Source organism: Oncorhynchus gorbuscha, linkage group LG04 (assembly GCF_021184085.1).
Source record: "Oncorhynchus gorbuscha isolate QuinsamMale2020 ecotype Even-year linkage group LG04, OgorEven_v1.0, whole genome shotgun sequence".
In the NCBI taxonomy this organism is placed as follows: domain Eukaryota; kingdom Metazoa; phylum Chordata; class Actinopteri; order Salmoniformes; family Salmonidae; genus Oncorhynchus; species Oncorhynchus gorbuscha.
The window spans coordinates 81,147,525-81,169,871 of NC_060176.1; the positions used below are offsets into that span (position 1 = coordinate 81,147,525).

General features: G+C 44.6%; 2 protein-coding genes across 4 annotated transcripts in view; one reads left to right on the plus strand and one right to left on the minus strand.

Annotated features, from left to right (window-relative positions):
- LOC124034708 (BMP-2-inducible protein kinase-like) overlaps positions 1-4,913 on the minus strand; it is a 478,039-nt gene extending 473,126 nt beyond the window's left edge. For all 3 annotated transcript variants that reach the window (XM_046348185.1, XM_046348184.1, XM_046348183.1), the window contains exon 1: positions 3,872-4,913. In XM_046348185.1, the coding sequence (XP_046204141.1) occupies positions 3,872-4,013 (142 nt within the window). In that variant the 5' untranslated portion in view covers positions 4,014-4,913. The remainder of the gene's footprint in view (positions 1-3,871) is intronic.
- A 12,724-nt stretch (positions 4,914-17,637) lies between these two features.
- On the plus strand, positions 17,638-21,591 carry LOC124033426 (cyclin-O-like). Its single transcript, XM_046345457.1, has 3 exons — positions 17,638-18,182; positions 19,244-19,429; positions 20,070-21,591. Exons 1-3 carry the CDS (start codon positions 17,757-17,759, stop codon positions 20,994-20,996), a joined length of 1,539 nt encoding a protein of 512 aa, XP_046201413.1. The 5' UTR covers positions 17,638-17,756; the 3' UTR covers positions 20,997-21,591.
- The last annotated feature ends 756 nt before the right edge of the window (positions 21,592-22,347 follow it).

Sequence of the window (22,347 nt, forward strand, 5' to 3'; positions counted from 1 at the left end):
TGAAATGATAAGTGGTAGAACAGGTTAGGTGGTTCGTCAGTGACTTGTTGCTAGGTGAGAGCAGAACACCCTGTAAGGCTCAGGAAGCAGTCTCATAGGCTAGATGTTGACTCAACCACATTTGGCCTAGTTAGTATTAGTGAGCTGTTGACTGGTCTAATTTTATTTTTTTTTTTTTTTTTTGCAGGACTTGTGCCCCTTTCCATGTTTACAGTCAACTAAAGACTAAGACAACAGGGGTGGGGGCTTTGAGTGTAGGCCCATGTTAAAAAAAAGAAAGAAATATTGTGGAAAGTTCTAGATAGATATACATAATGTAGAAATACATCATGTAGAACAAACTTGCCTCCCTGATATGTACTGTACTTAAAAAGAGCAGCTGTCAATTACTGCCCAACCAAGAAGAAGAAAAAAGGCAGTAACTGCTAATTGTGTCAAAATAAGTCATTTTTGCTACATTAAATACGTGTGGACAAGTATCCTGCCTCATATTGTGCTCTGGGGAAAATGGGGGTCATGTTAGCAGTAACCTTAACATAAAGTTACCGTGAAACCAAGGTAAATAAAAAGCTTTTTCTCAGTTCTACGCTATGAGCAGCTACTGCCTTTTTTGCTTGGTAGGGCAGAATAGCTAAATGCCTTGGGGTGAAAACCTCTTTATGGAAGAAAAACAGCCAGTGGGTGGATGTCTATGTACTGGGTTTGGGGTCACAGACACCGATGTTGTGCTCGCAAACACCCTCTTTGAGGAAAACACAGTGCTGTCGATTCAGGCCACCGCCTCTTAACATGAACTGTGGGCTCTCGTTCTCCGTAGCTGACGTTATAGGAAGACAGAGCACAGCAGACGTCAGACCAGTATTTAGACATATTGCATCCAACTGTTCTTATATTTCATGTAATTAGATATTGAAGATAAGTGCCACCGACACGGCCCACTGAGGATAACACATTGCCACCGACACGGCCCACTGAGGATAACACATTGCCACCGACACGGCCCACTGAGGATAACACAGTGCCACCGACACGGCCCACTGAGGACAACACAGTGTCACCGACACGGCCCACTATGAGGACAACACAGTGTCACCGACACGGCCCACTATGAGGACAACACAGTGCCACCCTCACGGCCCACTATGAGGACAACACAGTGTCACCCTCACGGCCCACTATGAGGACAACACACCAGTCTCCCTATCCCAGTCTCCTCCTGCCATCGCGCCGCCCTATCCCAGTCTCCTCCTGCCATCGCGCCGCCCTATCCTAGTCTCCTCCTACCATCGCACCGCCCTATCCCAGTCTCCTCCTACCATCGCGCCGCCCTATCCCAGTCTCCTCCTACCATCGCGCCGCCCTATCCCAGTCTCCTCCTACCATCGCGCCGCCCTATCCCAGTCTCCTCCTACCATCGCGCCGCCCTATCCCAGTCTCCTCCTACCATCGCGCCGCCCTATCCCAGTCTCCTCCTACCATCGCGCCCTATCCCGTCTCCCCTATCCCAGTCGCGCCTCCTATCCCACCATCGCGCCGCCCTATCCCAGTCTCCTCCTACCATCGCGCCGCCCTATCCCAGTCTCCTCCTACCATCGCGCCGCCCTATCCCAGTCTCCTCCTGCCATCGCGCCGCCCTATCCCAGTCTCCTCCTACCATCGCGCCGCCCTATCCCAGTCTCCTCCTACCATCGCGCCGCCCTATCCCAGTCTCCTCCTACCATCGCGCCGCCCTATCCCAGTCTCCTCCTGCCATCGCGCCGCCCTATCCCAGTCTCTCCTCCTCCTGCCATCCCAGTCTCCTCCTGCCGCCGCCCTATCCCAGTCTCCTCCTGCCATCGCGCCGCCCTATCCCAGTCTCCTCCTGCCATCGCGCCGCCCTATCCCAGTCTCCTCCTGCCATCGCGCCGCCCTATCCCAGTCTCCTCCTGCCATCGCGCCGCCCTATCCCAGTCTCCTCCTACCATCGCGCCGCCCTATCCCAGTCTCCTCCTACCATCGCGCCGCCCTATCCCAGTCTCCTCCTACCATCGCGCCGCCCTATCCCAGTCTCCTCCTACCATCGCGCCTCCCTATCCCAGTCTCCTCCTACCATCGCGCCCTATCCCAGTCTCCTCCTACCATCCCAGTCCCAGTCTCCTCCTGCCATCGCGCCGCCCTATCCCAGTCTCCTCCTACCATCGCACCGCCCTATCCCAGTCTCCTCCTACCATCGCGCCGCCCTATCCCAGTCTCCACCTGGAGGAGGATTAAGGATTAAGGATCTCTGTCCTTAGCTCCTCCTAATCTTTTCCTCGATCCCGACTAGTCTCCCAGTCCCAGCAGCTGAAAAACATCCCCACAGCATGATGCTCATGTGTTGCTGCCATGCTGTTGTCGTAGGTCTCTTTATGTAGTGTTGTGTTGCTGCCATGCTGTTGTCGTAGGTCTCTCTTTATGTAGTGTTGTGTTGCTGCCATGCTGTTGTCGTAGGTCTCTCTTTATGTAGTGTTGTGTTGTTACCATGCTGTGCTGTTGTCGTAGGTCTCTCTTTATGTAGTGTTGTGTTGTTACCATGCTGTGCTGTTGTCGTAGGTCTCTCTTTATGTAGGGTTGTGTTGCTGCCATGCTGTTGTCGTAGGTCTCTCTTTATGTAGGGTTGTCTTGATGTCTTTTGTCCTATATATTTTTTTACATTTAAAAATGGAGTTGTATTTTTCATCCCCTGTGCCCGCAGGTTGCCTTTTGGTTGTCATTGTAAATACGAATTAGTTCAATTGACTTGCCTAGTTAAATACAAACATTAAAAACAGCGGTGAGCCATCATTAAATAAATAAACCACAAATGCTGCCACCAGAAGGAACTCTGGAGCTCTGTCAGAGTGACCATCAGGTTCTTCGTCACCTCCCTGACCAGGGCCCTTCTCCCCCGATTGCTCAGTTTGGCCGGGCAGCCAGCTCTAGGAAGAGACTTGGTGGTTCCAAACTTCTTCCACTTAAGAATGATGGAGGCCACTGTGTTCTTGAGAACCTTTAATGCTAAAGAAATGTTTTGGTACCCTTCCCCAGATCTGTGCACTCGACACAATCCTGTCTCGGAGCTCTACGGACAATTCCTTCGACCTCATGGCTTGTTTTTTTGCTCTGGCATCCGCTGTCAACTGTGAGACCTTTATATAGACAGGTGTGCCTTTCCAAATCATGTCTAATCAATTGAATTTACCACAGGTGGACTCCAATCAAGTTGTAGAAACATCTCAAGGGTGACCAATGGAAACAGGATGCACCTGAGCTCAATTTCAAGTCTCATAGCTTAGAGTCTGAATACTGATGTAAATAAAATAAAAAATATAATGGTTTGCAAATTAGTTTTCGCTTTGTCATTATGTGTAGATTGGTAAGGAAATGTGTTTATATTATCCATTATAGAATAAGGTTGTAATGTAACAAAATGTGGAAAAAGTCGAGGGATCTGAATGCTGTCCCAATGCACTGAATTTGGGTCAAGGCCATCCTATTCAACTATTCCTCTACATATACTATTCTGTGTGTGTGTGTGTGTGTGTGTGTGTGTGTGTGTGTGTGTGTGTGTGTGTGTGTGTGTGTGTGTGTGTGTGTGTGTGTGTGTGTGTGTGTGTGTGTGTGTGTGTGTGTGTGTGTGTGTGTGATATATTTAATACACACAGCTCGTCCTAATATTGCTAAATCGCATTCTTTGACTTAAAGATCCGTGTATTGTTAGATATTACTGCACTATTGGAGCTAGAAACACAAGCATTTCGTAAACACCCGCAATAATAACATCTGCTAAATATGTGTATGCCATCAACACATCTAGATTTGATGTACTTTACGTGCAATAGCCTTACGTTACATAAAAGGAGAGATTACACACCTTCTGCGATGAGTTCTTCCACCGTGACTTGATACCGGCCCACGGCGAACACTTTCCCGAAGCAATTACTAACGACTCCAGAGCCCGACCCGGACCCCCCTCCCGGACCGCCGCTCTCCGACATACGGGAGAACTTCTTCATTCTGTGCCGTCGAGACCGACCTACAAATACAGTCCTTTGGTTCAACTTACGGTCGACAGTAGCCAACGTTAAATGTAGGATGCCCGTCCCCACCTATCTACTTAATGCCAAATGTTCCTATCGTGCGTACTCTTTGAAAATGACTCGACTTGCACTTTAAAATGTCATGACACAGCAAGGCGAGGAAATGTTGCTCCACTCGACCGACTGGTCAGCTGTTTAGTTAGATATCTGGCTAAGAACCTCTGCTTCCGAGTTCACAACTAAATGAGCTCCGCAGTTTAGTATTTTGCCGTCACAAAAAGCGACATAATGTGACAGTAGATGCACGGCTGTGAATGCACCAATTTGTAAGTGGCTCTGGATAAGAGCGTCTGCTAAATGACTTAAATGTAAATGTAAATGGCTGTGAGCTCGATCCAATGTAATATCAGCCAGTCATAGTGTGTGTGGCTATTCAGGCACTCATACAGGCGTTGCTGCACCAAAACCGGTCTGTAGTAGGTAGACGCACAAAGGAGCATATAGCAAGATATCGGTGTTGTGAACACGGTAAGCGACTGGCTAGAAGAGGTCCTACTGCTCCTTTGTCAAACGATTTTGTTTATCGAAGAAACCCTTGCCTTCAGCCCGCTACTTGTCTGGGGGGGGTACTTCCCCGATAGGCTTTGATGGTTGGCTAACTGTCTCCACTTGCTTCCATCAACATAAACTAGCTACGACACACATGTAACCACCGTGCAATCGCACCGAATCCCCGCAAGAACCGTTCATTTAACTATCGCGTGCAAATCCCGGTGGTTCGATTTATTTTAACATGTCTTCGGCCTCGTGTCTTGTTGATATCAGCCAGGCGCAGACTCGGTAAACTTCGACCTCTTTCTTGACTCTCAGAAGCACAAATAAGTGGGTGGATTGGTTTGTTATGGTCCAATCAGACAGTTGACAACCTAACCCAGCTCTGTCCGTCCCCTCCTATTGTTCTGATTGGTTTGTTATGGTCCAATCAGACAGTTGACAACCTAACCCAGCTCTGTCCGTCCCCTCCTATTGTTCTGATTGGTTTGTTATGGTCCAATCAGACAGTTGACAACCTAACCCAGCTCTGTCCGTCCCCTCCTATTGTTCTGATTGGTTTGTTATGGTCCAATCAGACAGTTGACAACCTAACCCAGCTCTGTCCGTCCCCTCCTATTGTTCTGATTGGTTTGTTATGGTCCAATCAGACAGTTGACAACCTAACCCTGCTCTGTCCGTCCCCTCCTATTGTTCTGATTGGTTTGTTATGGTCCAATCAGACAGTTGACAACCTAACCCTGCTCTGTCCGTCCCCTCCTATTGTTCTGATTGGTTTGTTATGGTCCAATCAGACAGTTGACAACCTAACCCTGCTCTGTCCGTCCCCTCCTATTGTTCTGATTGGTTTGTTATGGTCCAATCAGACAGTTGACAACCTAACCCTGCTCTGTCCGTCCCCTCCTATTGTTCTGATTGGTTTGTTATGGTCCAATCAGACAGTTGACAACCTAACCCAGCTCTGTCCGTCCCCTCCTATTGTTCTGATTGGTTTGTTATGGTCCAATCAGACAGTTGACAACCTAACCCAGCTCTGTCCGTCCCCTCCTATTGTTCTGATTGGTTTGTTATGGTCCAATCAGACAGTTGACAACCTAACCCAGCTCTGTCCGTCCCCTCCTATTGTTCTGATTGGTTTGTTATGGTCCAATCAGACAGTTGACAACCTAACCCAGCTCTGTCCGTCCCCTCCTATTGTTCTGATTGGTTTGTTATGGTCCAATCAGACAGTTGACAACCTAACCCTGCTCTGTCCGTTCCCTCCTATTGTTCTGATAGGTTTGTTATGGTCCAATCAGACAGTTGACAACCTAACCCAGCTCTGTCCGTCCCCTCCTATTGTTCTGATTGGTTTGTTATGGTCCAATCAGACAGTTGACAACCTAACCCAGCTCTGTCCGTCCCCTCCTATTGTTCTGATTGGTTTGTTATGGTCCAATCAGACAGTTGACAACCTAACCCAGCTCTGTCCGTCCCCTCCTATTGTTCTGATTGGTTTCTTATGGCCCAATCAGACAGTTGACAACCTAACCCAGCTCGGTCCGTCCCCTCCTATTGTTCTGATTGGTAGACAGTGCTCTTTTCTGATGGGAGAGCGTCAATGACAGTCTGTACAACGGTTGTCGCTAGTTACCACAGTCACAAAGTCGGCATGGGCGATATTGCAAAAAATCATGAAAACAATAATGTGCCTTTTGGTTTAAATGTAAGGTTAGGATCATGTATAAGGTGTGGCCAGTTATCAGTGTGGTTAAGGTTAGGATTAAGTTTAAAATCAGATTTTTAGACGATACATGGAAGAAATAGGCGGGGTTTAGCCATAATTATGACATTGTGTTTGTGGTAACTAGTGAGGACCTTTTCACCATAAGTTGTGGTGAGAACCACACCAAACAGATTCAACAGAAGTGAGAATGATTTATCTGTGATTGTTAATATTTCTAATCAAGTAGATAGAGTGATCCTCATTGAGAAAATTGATATATTTTCAGTATGTACTGGTAGGCTATTCATTAGAAACAAACTTTTTTCATCTCATTTTAACATTTCTATTTTTGTCTTAGATTGATTCCTTTAATTTAGGGGCAATTTCATGGACACTGATTTTCTCAGGCATTATTTAAAATAGTCTAGATTTTAAAAGTCTAGATTTTTAGATCTTGAAGCATGGAAGAAGTCTGCTATGGAGGAAAATGAATTACCGGGAAATGAATTACCGGGACTATTTCAACGATGATTAAAAACCACCTCCAAGGCCAGAAGACAGGAGCCAAACCCACTGAATGATTTTGATGAAATCCATTTCTGTGACCGTTTCCATATGAACAAAGAAAATGCAGCTGATATAATTTGTTTTCTTGAGCCAAGGCTTTCATCTGACTCTCTTCGGGGGGAAAGGGCCCATCCCTCCCAGTACTGTTCCCCTTGAGGTTTTAAGCATCTGGAACATTCCATTGTCATTCACAGTGGGGCAAAAAAGTAGAAATCTTGCTTGTTTGTAGGTGAAAAATACTTATTTTCCACCATAATTTGAAAATAAATTCATAAAAAATCCTACAATGTGATATTCTGGATTTTTTTTTCTCATTTTGTCTGTCATAGTTTTTTTATACCTTTATTTAACTAGGCAAGTCAGTTAAGAACAAATTCTTATTTTCAAGGCCTAGGAACAGTGGATGTTAGCTGCCTGTTCAGGGGCAGAACAACAGATTTTGTACCTTGTCAGCTCAGGGATTTGAACTTGCAACCTTTGGTTACTAGTCCAATGCTCTAACCACTAGGCTACCCTGTACCTTTGATGAAAATTACAGGCCTCTCTCATCTTTTTAACAAAGAACTTGCAGCTGATATAATTTGGTGGCTGACTAAATACTTTTTGCCCCACTGTATGTGCAGAAAGCCCATCAATGCTATATTTTTTAAAAATAGGTTTTAACCAGGCAAGTCAGTTAAGAACAAATTCCATTATATTGATGGCAAAACCCTAACGAAATCTTGATGCAGCCTGGTTTTGAACCAGGGAACAAATACTTATTTTCCCTAATTTGCAAATGCAATTCATAAAAATCGCTACAATGTGATATGAACTGGATTTTTTTTACATCAGGTTCTTAGTTTTTTTTTTAACCTTTATTTAACTCCAAGTGGTTAAGAACAAATTCTTATTTTCAATGAGTGCGACTCCTAGGAACAGTGGGTTAGCTGCCATGTTGTTTGAGGGGCAGAATGACAGATTTTGTACCTGGTCAGCCATGTTGTTTGAACTGTGCAACCCTGGTTACAGTCCAAGGCTCTAACCACTAGGCAGCCTGTTGTGATGAAAATTACAGGAATCCATCTTTTTGTGAGAGAACTTCAAATTGGTGGAAAATACTTTTTGCCCCATTGTATGTGCAACACAATGCTATATTTTTTAAAATATATACAGTGACCTCAAACAACATGGCTGCCCAGGGATTCACAGTGACCTCAAACAACATGGCTGCCCAGGGATTCACAGTGACCTCAAACAACATGGCTGCCCAGGGATTCACAGTGACCTCAAACAACATGGCTGCCCAGGGATTCACAGTGACCTCAAACAACATGGCTGCCCAGGGATTCACAGTGACCTCAAACAACATGGCTGCCCAGGGATTCACAGTGACCTCAAACAACATGGCTGCCCAGGGATTCACAGTGACCTCAAACAACATGGCTGCCCAGGGATTCACAGTGACCTCAAACAACATGGCTGCCCAGGGATTCACAGTGACCTCAAACAACATGGCTGCCCAGGGATTCACTGTGACAGGGATTCTGACCTCAAACAACATGGCTGCCCAGGGATTCACAGTGACCTCAAACAACATGGCTGCCCAGGGATTCACAGTGACCTCAAACAACATGGCTGCCCAGGGATTCACAGTAACCTCAAACAACATGGCTGCCCAAGTGGTACCTTCCAGGAGTCGCTGACTATCAAGGATCTCGGTCAACAAGTCCCCCAGCTCATCTGTCTCTCGTCTGACCAGGTTTTGAAACGTTCCCTAAAGAGCAACAGCATTTGTCTTCTTTACGTAGATTTATATGTTTTTCCACAGGACCTTAGAAAGACAAGACCAATATAGAAATGAAATTAGTAATTATGGATGATATTGTTTCTGTTATATTTCTGTCACATAAATGCATTTAGGCCCCACTGTGTCGTGTTACATTTAGGACTCACTGTGTTGTGTTACATTTAGGACTCACTGTGTTGTGTTACATTTAGGACTCACTGTGTTGTGTTACATTTAGGTTTAACTGTGTTGTGTTACATTTAGGTTTAACTGTGTTGTGTTACATTTAGGACTCACTGTGTTGTGTTACATTTAGGACTCACTGTGTCGTGTTACATTTAGGACTCACTGTGTCGTGTTACATTTAGGACTCACTGTGTTGTGTTACATTTAGGACTCACTGTGTTGTGTTACATTTAGGACTCACTGTGTTGTGTTACATTTAGGACTCACTGTGTCGTGTTACATTTAGGTTTAACTGTGTTGTGTTACATTTAAGCCCCACTGTGTCGTGTTACATTTAGGCCCCACTGTGTTGTGTTGTGTTGTGTTATGTAAAACTAACATTTTAATGTAACTCCGATTTGTAAAAGTGGGCCAATAATAAATCCAGTAACTCACCTGAAGTTGTTGCAGTGGGCTACTCTGCCATGACTGGTCAGTGAAGGTCATGTGACCGGGTTACTCTGCCATGACTGGTCAGTGAAGGTCATGTGACCGAGTTACTCTGCCATGACTGGTCAGTGAAGGTCACGTGACCGGGTTACTCTGCCATGACTGGTCAGTGAAGGTCACGTGACCGGGCTACTCTGCCATGACTGGTCAGTGAAGGTCACGTGACCGGGCTACTCTGCCATGACTGGTCAGTGAAGATCATGTGACCGGGCTACTCTGCCATGACTGGTCAGTGAAGGTCATGTGACCGGGCAGTAGTTCACCTGAAGTTGTTGTAGCTTCATTTTGTTTACTTTTTCATTTGAGGTTGAATTCATTCCAGACGGCAGTACAGGAATGATGTTTTCTTGTTGTCTGTTGGTGCGTCATACTGTTCCTTCTGGATAATTGGCTGGTTTGACACAATTCGCTTCAAGAGTTGTTTTTTTTTCCCTTAAAATTTAAGGGGAATTACTTTCAGTTTTTTTCTTTTACCTCAGTCCGTTGTTTGGTTTAGGTGACTTGCTCCAGATCCACTCAATCCTCATGTATTCACAGTGACCTCAAACAACATGGCTGCCCAGGGATTCACAGTGACCTCAAACAACATGGCTGCCCAGGGATTCACAGTGACCTCAAACAACATGGCTGCCCAGGGATTCCACCCAATCCTCATGTATTCGTGTCCCATCCCTGGTTTTTGAAGCATCCTCAGGTCATCACCAAACACACATCATTTATATAATATAATCAGGCTTCCAAAGATTTACCGGCTAGTCCTTATTTACCTTAGTCTGGGACTCCCTAGTCTAGAACAAATTAATCTTGAAGTTAAGCAACATCTCAGAGTTAGACTATTGTTTCTTTTTAATCTGGATGAATTTAAGTAGAATTAGCCTGAAATTATACTCGGTCTGCAAAACCACCCCTATAATGTAATTGAACATGATTGTGTTGTTTTGTATTCAGTACAATTGCACAGACAACAGAACAAACTGGTTTTCAAATTGGCCTAGTTTCCTTATGACAGACCAAGTCACATGAGAACGGGAGTACTTGTTCTCAGGAAGTGACCTGGCGTGGCATCTCATTGGGCTACAATAGGTTACTTATGTTCACTGTAGTGTCTTTTTACAACGATTGAATGACACAACATCAGTTTAACCCACTGGCTGTGAAGAACTACAGTAATCCACTTCTTTACACTCGGCCTACTTACAGACCCACGTAACTAGTTATTGTTGCTATTCCGTTCTGAAGTTGCAGCACAGTTTAGGCGGTGACCTATTTGAAAGGTTTATGGTTTTATTGATCAAACTCCACTGATTTCCCCATCACTGGGTAGTTTACACCTTACAGTTTACACCTTACAGTTTACACCCTACAGTTTACACCTTACAGTTTACACCTTACAGTTTACACCCTACAGTTTACACCCTACAGTTTACACCTTACAGTTTACACCCTACAGTTTACACCTTACAGTTTACACCCTACAGTTTACACCCTACAGTTTACACCCTACAGTTTACACCCTACAGTAACTATAGTGACGAAGACAAAGGCACATGACAGAGAAATAGATTACATAGTAGGGAAAATTAACCCAAAAATACAGACCGTCATGTGAAGATCACGTGACTGGGCTACTCTGCCATGACTGGTCAGTGAAGGTCACGTGACTGGGCTACTCTGCCATGACTGGTCAGTGAAGATCACGTGACCGGGCTACTCTGCCATGACTGGTCAGAGAAGATCACGTGACTGGGCTACTCTGCCATGACTGGTCAGTGAAGGTCACGTGACTGGGCTACTCTGCCATGACTGGTCAGTGAAAATCACGTGACTGGGCGACTCTGCCATGACTGGTCAGTGAAGATCACGTGACTGGGATACTCTGCCATGGCTGGTCAGTGAACCCATTCCACTGTAGTCCCAAAGTCCACACAGGGCTTAGGAGAGGGTCTGTGGCACTCTGTCTATTGACAGTTACTGTTCTGCGTTGTGGAATGATGTACTGCCACCTGTTGGCACATTATGTTACTACTGTGATATAGGAAGATCATGAATCTGCCTATGTACTGTGTTTCATGAAGGTCCTACTAAACCACTGTCTTATCCAGAGAGACACAATAACGATCCACATAACGGTACCCTTGCTCACGGGAATACACAAACACACTCACACAAACACACTCACACAAACACACTCACACAAAACACACTCACACAAACACACTCACACAAACACACTCACACAAAACACACACTCACACAAACACACTCACACAAAACACACTCACACAAACACACTCACACAAACACACTCACACAAAACACACACTCACACAAAACACACTCACACAAAACACACACTCACACAAACACACTCACACAAAACACACACTCACACAAAACACACACTCACGTGGTTAGAGCGTTTGGCCAGTAACCGACAGGTTGCTGGATCAAATCCTCGAGCTGACAAGATAAAAATCTGTCATTCTGCCCCTGAGCAAGGAACCCCCCCCCCCCCCCGCACCTCTCTGATTCAGAGGGGTTGGGTTAAATGCTGAAGACACATTTCAGTTGAATACATTCAGTTGTACAACTGACTAGGTATCCCCCCCTTTCACAAACACTCTGGTGCAACAGGGAGGGAGGGAGTGATTGAGATGTAGATTGGCAGGTCTTCTCTCTACTTCTCTCTAGAAGGAGTGGAGAGGAGTGAAGGATGCTGGGTGATTACATGGCTCTAATGAGGATCTGTCTCCCTGCCTTCAGGCCCTCCTCCACCTCAATAAGTACTGACGTGTGCGTGTGCGTGTGCGTGTGCGTGTGCGTGTGTGAGTGCGTGTGTGTGTGTGTGTGTGTGTGTGCGTGCGTGCGTGCGTGCGCGCGCGCGTGCGTGCGTGCGTGCGTGTGTGTGTGTGTGTGTGTGTGTGTGTGTGTGTGTGTGTGTGTGTGTGTGTGTGTGTGTGTGTGTGTGTGTCTACTCTGCTCATCACTAGCTCTCTCATTCGATCCACGTCTAAAGGAGTCGTTTTAATGATTAGAGCTTGACAACAACACCGTACAGTAGAAACTGAGAGAGGGCGTAGAATGTGTGACCGTATGAGGATTCTGGAAGACTGTTGCTCAGACATCTGACAGTTGGAATATGATTGGCTCAGTCGTCGGTTCTATATGAACTTAGCATTATTGCTAGCAGCAGCAGAGGGTCCTTTCCCCATAGAACACTGCATGACTGCACCATATTATTGTCCAATCTTGCTCACCGACCATGTTTGGTCCCAAGCAGTGGGTATCTGGGCACTATGGTCCATTGGAAAGGATGAGGTAACCTCCCCCTCTCTCTCTCTCTCTCTCTCTCTCTCTCTCTCTCTCTCTCTCTCTCTCTCTATCTATACCTCCTCTCTCCCTCTCTCTCTCTCTCTCTCCCTCTCTATCTATACCTCCTCTCTCCCTCTCTCTCTCTCTCTCTCTCTGTCTCTCTCTGTCTCTCTCTCTCTCTCTCTCTCTCTCTCTCTCTCTCTCTCTCTCTATACTCTATCTATACCTCCTCTCTCCCCTCTCTCTCCCTCTCTATCTCTCTGCATCTCTCTCTCTCTCTCTCCCTCTCTCCCCATCTCCCTTGATTTCTATCTCTCCCTCTCTCTCTCGCTCTCTCTCTCATCTCTCTCTTCTCTCTCCCTCTCTCCATCTCCCTTGATTTCTATCTCTCCCTCTCTTTCTCTCTCTCTCTCTCTCTCTCTCTCTCTCGCTCCCTCTCTCTTCTCTCACACTCTTTCAATTAAATTCAGCTTAATAATTGTTTTTTGGCATGAATACGTGGTTGCCACTGTTGCCAAAGCAATATATATGAAGTATTACATAAATGAACAACATGGCTCCTGAGTGGCGCAGCGGTCTAAGGCACTGCATCTCAGTGCTTGAGGCGTCACTACAGACACCCTGGTTTGAATCCAGGCTGTATCACAGCGGTCTGAGGCACTGCATCTCAGTTCTAGAGGAGTCACTACAGACACCCTGGGTCGAATCCAGGCTGTGATTGGGAGTCTCATAGGGGGGTGCACAATTGGCGCTGTGTAGGCCATCATTGTAAATAAGATTTTTTTCTTAACTGACTAGTTAAATTAAAGCAACATTTTAAACAACCTGTCATTCAGGGCTTGCCTGTTTTGCATGTTATTTTGGTATTAATACGTCTCACATATCAGTTTGCAAACAATGTGAAAAAATATATATATCCTTGAGTTGATAATGCCTGTAACGCTCAGTGAGTGAATAGGTGTCAGGCGCAGAGAGCAAAGGATGCGGGGAAAAACACGCTTTAATGTCCAGAATAAATCACAGGAACAAAAATAGTTATACCCAACCAGGTATAACTACAGAACAAAATATACCTATCGTGAAAAATAAAAGGACAGCGGAAAACCCCAACACGAAACACTAACACAAAACACCAACACAAAACACTAACACAAAACACTAACACAAAACACCAACACAAAACACTAACACAAAACACTAACACAAAACACTAACACAAAACACCAACACAAAACACTAACACAAAACCCCAACACGAAACACTAACACGAAACCCCAACAAGAAACACTAACACAAAACACTAACACAAAACCCCAACACAAAACCCCAACACAAAACACTAACACAAAACCCCAACACAAAACCCCAACACAAAACCTCAACACAAAACCTCAACACAAAACCTCAACACAAAACACTAACACAAAACCCCAACACGAAACACTAGCACAAAACCCCAACACAAAACACTAACACAAAACACCAACACGAAACACTAACACAAACCCCAACACAAAACACCAACACGAAACACTAACACAAAACACCAACACGAAACACCAACACGAAACACGAAACACGAAACACTAACACGAAACACTAACACGAAACACTAACACGAAACACCAACACGAAACACTAACACGAAACACTAACACGAAACACAAAACACTAACACAAAACCCCAACACGAAACACTAACACAAAACCCCAACACAAAACACTAACACAAAACACTAACACAAAACACCAACACGAAACACTAACACAAACCCCAACACAAAACACCAACACGAAACACCAACACAAAACACCAACACGAAACACCAACACGAAACACCAACACGAAACACCAACACGAAACACCAACCACGAAACGAAACACCCCAACACTAAACGAAACACCAAACACCAACACGAAACACCAACACACCAAAACACGAAAACGAAAAACACGAAACACTAACACGAAACACTAACACGAAACACTAACACGAAACACTAACACGAAACACTAACACGAAACACTAACACGAAACACAAAACACCAACACGAAACACCAACACGAAACACTAACACGAAACACTAACACGAAACACTAACACGAAACACTAACACGAAACACTAACACGAAACACTAACACGAAACACTAACACGAAACACCAACACGAAACACCAACACGAAACACCAACACGAAACACGAAACACGAAACACGAAACACGAAACACTAACACGAAACACAAAACCCCAACACAAAACACCAACACAAAACACCAACACAAAACACCAACACAAAACACTAACACTAACACCTCTCACAATACAGAAGAACAAGTCTGCACAAACAGAAGTGGGCTGAACAAACTTAAATAACCCCAACAACCAAACAATGAACAGGTGAAACCAATTAGACAAAACCAAACGAACACGGAACAAAGGATCGGTGGCAGCTAGTAGACCGGCGACGACGACCGCCGAGCGCCACCCGAACAAGAAGGGGAGTCACCTTCAGTAAAATTTGTGACAATGCCGCATAAAAACATGGTCTCTTTTTTGTTATCTTGAGTAAGGCAGCTCCAAAATGCAGGTGTTTCAACCTAGCACAGTGCTTTCTGTGGTGGTGGTGGTGGGGCAAGCCAGTCCTGTCACTCATGGGGACACTGCGTCACCACCAAGTCTAAGGGTAAATTCTTGCCCCTTGGGTGCTGCCATAGAGTTACATTAGAAGTGCCCATCCAAGAAGGCTCAAGGTCATTGGCCACAGATAAAATGACGTCAAATCACGTGATACCTACAGTAGCTTTGATTGGACAACATCATACTTTCAAAATCTTAGCTAGCGGTCATCATCATAAATCAAGTTGACAATCTACTGGGAAATCCTTTTCAATCCTTGTCATATGAAAATAAATAATGAAGAGAAATTATAGATAAAACGTATCGTTGCTCATCGGCCGTTGGACATAAACATGACACAACAAGTTAGAAATCGCAAATTCAACAATGAGTGGTTTGGGAAGAATCAGTGGCTAACTGTGAGTTCAAGACAACTAGGAACTCGGGAAAAATGAGCTACGACTGGGAAAATACGTTTTGAACTTTTATCCAACTCAGAATTGTAAATTGGGAACTTGGGCCTCTTTTTAGAGCTACGATCTGAAGATCACTGACAATATCCTGATTCAGTCTTTTTTTTCGGGTTCCCAGTTGTCTTGAAAGCACCATAAATCCAGAGAATGACCGACTTTGATGCCAAACCGCCGCTACACCTTCCTGTTCAAGTGAGCACAACACAACAAGGTGAGTCCAACAATGTATTGACTGCTGCTCTATAAATGATGTAATATGCCAGGGAGATGTGTATACTGTAGATAAGAAAGTAATACTAAGTGTATGTTGTGTAGTAAGCTGTTAGGAGCCCATGTGCCTCACCCTAATAATGTTGTCCCTTTCCCCTCTCATAACTTAGCCTACTGCTCTGACTTGATGATGCACATGTAGACTATATCCTGTTTTAGAGAAATGTAATCATCACATATTGTTAGAGCTTTCATTGTCTGCTTATGTGCCCCCTTTATTTATCATACGGTTCTGACTTGGTGTACCGGGAGAACACTGTAAGAACGGCCCATGTTCTGAATTCTGTCGTTGTACATTTCACTGAAAGCCAGTTGTACAGTAGCACTGGTAAGGTGTTTGGACTGTAAATGAGGCTGAATGAACTGTTTCGCTGCCAGACAAGGATCTGCTGATAGCCAGGTGTAGCGGTGGTAAGGTGTTGGGACACCTTTATGTAGACCCGAACAGTTTGTGGGCACCGTTCGTCACCATTATAGTGCAAATGAATGTATTGTTTAGTGTTGTGTTGTGTAGTGGCTTTGTTGGCATGCATCCCACGTGTTTTAATTTTGCCACACCAAGATGTACACACTAAAATCACCACTGATGAACAATATATAATAATAATAATAATAACAATAATATGTACCAATAATAGAATGGATCAGATATAATGTGAAAACTTTTCTCTCCAAGCTTTTGCCAAAACGTGTAGAATTTGCAAAACTTTCTCTTTTTTATGAAATTTACCTTGACCTTCAGTTAAGAATAAATTCTTATTTTCAATGACGGCCTAGGAACAGTGGGTTAACTGCCTTGTTCATGAGCAGAACGACAGATTTGTACCTTGTCAGCTCAGGGGATTTGAACTTGCAACCTCGCGGTTACTAGTCCAACACTCTAACATACCCTGCCGCCTCTACACTCTAACCACTAGGCTACCCTGCCGCCTCTACACTCTAACCACTAGGCTACCCTGCCGCCTCTACACTCTAACCACTAGGTTACCCTGCCGCCTCTACACTCTAACCACTAGACTACCCTGCCACCTCTACACTCTAACCACTAGGCTACCCTGCCGCCTCTACACTCTAACCACTAGACTACCCTGCCACCTCTACACTCTAACCACTAGGCTACCCTGCCGCCTCTACACTCTAACCACTAGGTTACCCTGCCGCCTCTACACTCTAACCACTAGGTTACCCTGCCGCCCACTGCTCTATGCCCCATGGAGAAACAAAATGTAAAAAATGGCAGGAAATGAACTCAAAAAGTGTTTTATCTCCACTGTCAAGAGGGGGGGGGCTGCTAAAATGTTTTCCTCTCAATGTGTGTGTGTGTGTGGGGGGGGGCTCTATGAAATGACAAGAAGTGAGAAGAAAGTGTCATACAATTTAGGCCCATATAGTCATTCATGTGTGAATTGAAGTAGGCGCCTTGAAGAACCCCGAGTAAATCCGTAGCATCAACTATGTCTGAGCCTGACGACCCCTTAGGAGGCCCATTTACCCGGGCCTCGCGCGCCACTCGCACAGCCGCTCAGCCCTCTTGGGGGGCAACAAACACACTCAGCATCCGTTCCTATGGCAACCCCGCACAAGGCGCACAAAAGCTCGCAGTTGGAGAGGTGTTTTGAGCGCGTGGACACACCGGGAAAACACGTCATTACAGGGAACTCCTCAGCCCACCAATGACAAGTGAACACTGCGATATCAATGCAGTCACCGGAGATAGGTATCGGATAGATTTCCAAAATAGGTGACATTTTAGCCTAGTTACAGAGCTGGACACAGATGGATAAAATGGTGTCATTTACGCAAACTGGCGAAACCTCGAACAGAATGTGCAAACGGAGGAAAATGAACAGCGGTTCTCAATCTCCATCAAGGGAGAATGTATCCCCACACGGAGACCAAAGCGAGGAGACTTCGTGCACCCCTGAGCGGAGACCGCGGGCGGAGAGGGTCAGAAAGCAAAACATCATTTCTAAACTGTCAGACTCTGGTTTCGAAGAGGACTTTCTATCTCCGACCCGGACCCCATCGCCGGTTCGGAGAAATCGGTGTCCGGTAACAGTTGAAGACGCACTGACACCAGGGAATTCCAACAACAGACTGTTGTTTAATTGGTATCAACACTACGGCGAGATTGGTTATCAGATACAGAAACTCAAAGAGCCCCAGTTTCATCCAGTCAACTGTTTGTCTCGACAACCGCAGGTATGGAAGCAGCAGGTTCATACTGCAGTTCGTTCCAGATACACAACAATGTACTGCGCAGGTCTTCTCCTGCAGATTCAAGGTAGCATGAAAAATAGAAAAATACTTTCTTGTTAATTTTGTGAGAAATTGACATTTTGTCTTCGGCTTATCTAAACCCAGGTTTGATAATAGAACCGCCAATATTTAATCAGTTCTTATTTAACCCTATAACCTAAATTTAGGACATGTATTACAGTAGTTTAGTTCTACACTTTAACGGAAAACTGTAATTTGTATGGTCATTTGAGGCATTATCAACAGTAAAAGAAAAAAAGGGAACAGTTTAATGCCGCATACTGTAAATGATGGTGCATTGTGGGAAAATGTATGTATTTCGAATGGTACTGTAAGTTCACCCCACAGAATACAGTACAGTACCATATATTTGGAGAGCCAAAACCCTTTTGACCACTAGCGGGTGCATGGTATTGTTGTTTCTGGCTCGTTAACATATTTTAAGACCTGCCTTGCAAGAGGCTATATTTGTTGCACACCAGTGAGTGAAAATGCTGTACCAATTTATCTCATGTGTGGTTATAGTGCCCCATCAATTTGTATAGGGGACAGAATGGAGTGTCAGCTAGTTTTTAAACGTTAAATTGTTGATCATTTTGCTATGTGCTTTTGGTCTGTACTGCCCCGTAGTTGCTGTCAGTCTGGAAGTCTCTGTGTTTATGCTGTAATGTGTAAGCCAACCTGCTTGCACCAATCTCTTGTAATTACAGTGAAATACTGTAAAATACTAACCCCTCCCCTCAATGAATGTCCTTTATTCTTTCATCCTTTCATTCCGATTACTGTAGCATTTACTATTTTACAGTATAATACAGTCCATTTTACGGTAACGTACTGTGTGTCATTACACAGCACTTTAGTTGATACCGTATTTAATATTACAGTAGATGTACTGTAATATTTAAATACAGGATTGTACTTGCCACCAAGTACAATGTAGGTGTGTTTTATCATCTGCCAATTAGTGATTGTCTAACAGAGTTGTGTATGCGTGTGTTTTCCAGGTGACAGCCGAGTCACGGTGTAAGCTCATCAGCTGGCTCATCCCCGTACACAGATACCTGCGTCTGTCCTTTGAGTGTTACAGCCTGGCGGTCAACATCATGGATCGCTTCCTGGTTTCCACCCCCGTGGCTGCTGACTGCTTCCAGCTACTGGGGGTCACCGCCCTGCTGCTCGCCTGTAAACAGGTGATAGATATGTTGACTATTCAGGGAGGGAGTCAGTCAATTTAGTTTTGATGCTCTGAGAGTGAGATTAATGAATGTTTTAGGGATACTTTGTTTAATGGAAAGTTTATTCCCAAAAGTGGTATGTAGCCCGTTTTCAGAAATTAGGGTAAATTAGCTTTTATTGTAAAAAAAAAAAAAACGAAAGGTATCCATAAACAATATTTTTTGGTGAACCAATGTAACAGTATAATTTTAAACCGTCCCCTCGCCCATACCCGGGCGCGAACCAGGGACCTTCTGCACACATCAACAACAGTCACCCACGAAGCATCGTTACCCATCGCTCCACAAAAGCCGAGCAAGGGGAACTACTACTTCAAGGTCTCAGAGCAAGTGACGTAACCGATTGAAACGCTATTTAGCGCACACCGCTAACTAAGCTATCCGTTTCACATCCGTTACACCAACACAAATGTGAAGATTTGATGGATATAGTGTTTTAGAAATAAACCCTTTGTGTCATGGTGTGTGTAACTTGTAGTCTCTCTCTCTCTCTCTCTCTCTCTCTCTCTCTCTCTCTCTCTCTCTCTCTCTCTCTCTCTCTCTCTCTCTCCCCTCTCTCTCTCTCCTCCTTTTCAATATGTTCTGTTTTATTCAGGTGGAGGTGTTTTCTCCTCGGATCAGCCAGCTCCTGTCTCTGTGTTGTGATGCGTTCTCCAGAGAACAGCTGTGTAACCTGGAATGTCTCATCCTGCTCCGCCTCAACTTCCGCCTGGCTGCACCAACCATAGCCTTCTTCCTGGACTTCTACACCAATCACAGCCTGGCTGGCCAGCATACGGGCAGGGACGGAGTCAGCAACGTTAGCCATAGGCTGCCTGAGGATAAGGATGAGGAAGTGAAGAGGAGAAAGAGGGTCAGCAGATTGGCTCTTAGGGTGTGTGAGCTCACTCTGGCCGACTACGCCTTCAATAAGTACACACCATCCCTGACCGCCCGCTGTGCACTGGCTCTGGCCAATCAACTGCTGAGAACCAGCCAGGGCCTAGAGGAGCCAGCCAATCAGCTGCTGAGGATCAACCCTGAGGGCCCTGAGGAAGAGCCAATGGACCAATTCCTGACAGCCGAGCTCATATATGGCCACGCCTCCTCGCAAGAGGACCATTCTCTGAGTGATCCTGCCCACTCAGAGAATGACCATTCCCACCCAACCTTATCTGAGACTATTAATCACGCCTGTATTGACAATGACTCCTCTCTTTCAGTTGTTGGTCACCTCCTATCTGTGAATGACTCCACCCAGTCAACGGATGACCCTTCTCCATCTGGGAACACATCTACCCTGGTTGAGGGAGACCAGACTCATGCTCCTCTGGCCCAGAATTGTAGAGAGGGAGACCAGACTCATGCTCCTCTGACCCATGAGTGTAGAGAGGGAGACCAGACTCATGCTCCTCTGACCCATGAGTGTAGAGAGAGAGACCAGACTCATGCTCTCTCCCAAGAGTGTTTAGACAACCTAAGATTGTTGGTGTCACTCAACAAGGATGCACTACAGGCCATGATAACTCTGACAACACAGTGACTGTTGGCATGTGTCAACCCTATGTTAGTTGAATGCACTGTTGTTGTTGATGTATATGTGACTGAAAACAACCAGTGTACCTCAAGAAATGAAAGACCAAACCTTTGATTTCCAGTCAAAAGTGCTGCTACCCCCTGCACTTGTGGGGTTGGTGGTTGACAATCTAACTGTCACTGAGTTTTTTTTTTTCAATTATTTAATTTCTGGAAAAGACAGTTATCAGATTGTGCCTATAAACTGTGAACAATGCCAGTGGACGGCATTGTATTGTCATCAGAGTACTGTTTACTATACTGTACTGTATGTAGAGGATGTCTTGGTCTTTATTTATACTTGTACCATGTTCAGTAACTTATTGAAGTCATTGTACTGTAAGATGCATTGAGTGAGAAACCTACTGTAGCTGTTTCTCCAACTGTCCTGAGATTGTACCGATCCTGGCTGTTCTACATTTACATTACATTTAAGTCATTTAGCAGACGCTCTTATCCAGAGCGACTTACAAATTGGTGCATTCACCTTATGTTCTGTTGACCAATGTTACACGAGCCTTTATTGGTATGCAATGAACAATGATGTGACAGCCCATTTTTAAAAATGTGATTTTTTTTTTTTTATTAAAAAAAAAACGTATTAAATTATTATTATATTATTAAATTATTACTTGATAAATGTACTGGATGTGTTTTCAGATTTGTTCACTCGGTTTTTTAAAATAAACTGTATAATTAAAACCAAGAGGCGTTATTTATCTGTTATATCTGTTGAGAGAGTGGTGTGAGGGGAATCTAATCCCAAGAAGATTGTTGGAACAACGGTCATATCATCTCAGTCGGGAAAATCCGCTGCTACCACAAGTTATATTTAATAAAGTCTATCATGAGCAAGCCACATTTTTATTTTTACCAGTAATATGACCCACTGGGCACACATTGGTTGAATCAACATGGTATGCCACGTCATTTCAATAGAATTGTCTGCAAATCGAATAGATGATACCAAGGCATGTAGCCTATAGCTTAGCTTTAGCTAATGAATAAATGATACCAAGGCATGTAGCCTATAGCTTAGCTTTAGCTAATGAATAAATGATACCAAGGCATGTAGCCTATAGCTTAGCTTTAGCTAATGAATACATGATACCAAGGCATGTAGCCTATAGCTTAGCTTTAGCTAATGAATACATGATACCAAGGCATGTAGCCTATAGCTTAGCTTTAGCTAATGAATAGATGATACCAAGGCATGTAGCCTATAGCTTAGCTTTAGCTAATGAATAGATGATACCAAGGCATGTAGCCTATAGCTTAGCTTTAGCTAATGAATAGATGATACCAAGGCATGTAGCCTA

Bases quoted from the DNA above. Each gene is read 5' to 3' on its own strand.
- LOC124033426 (XM_046345457.1), top strand. From the start codon at position 17,757: ATGGATAAAATGGTGTCATTTACGCAAACTGGCGAAACCTCGAACAGA. The intron at 18,183-19,243 runs GTATGGAAGCAG...TGTGTTTTCCAG, and splicing joins GTTTGTCTCGACAACCGCAG to GTGACAGCCGAGTCACGGTG. The intron at 19,430-20,069 runs GTGATAGATATG...TGTTTTATTCAG, and splicing joins TGCTGCTCGCCTGTAAACAG to GTGGAGGTGTTTTCTCCTCG.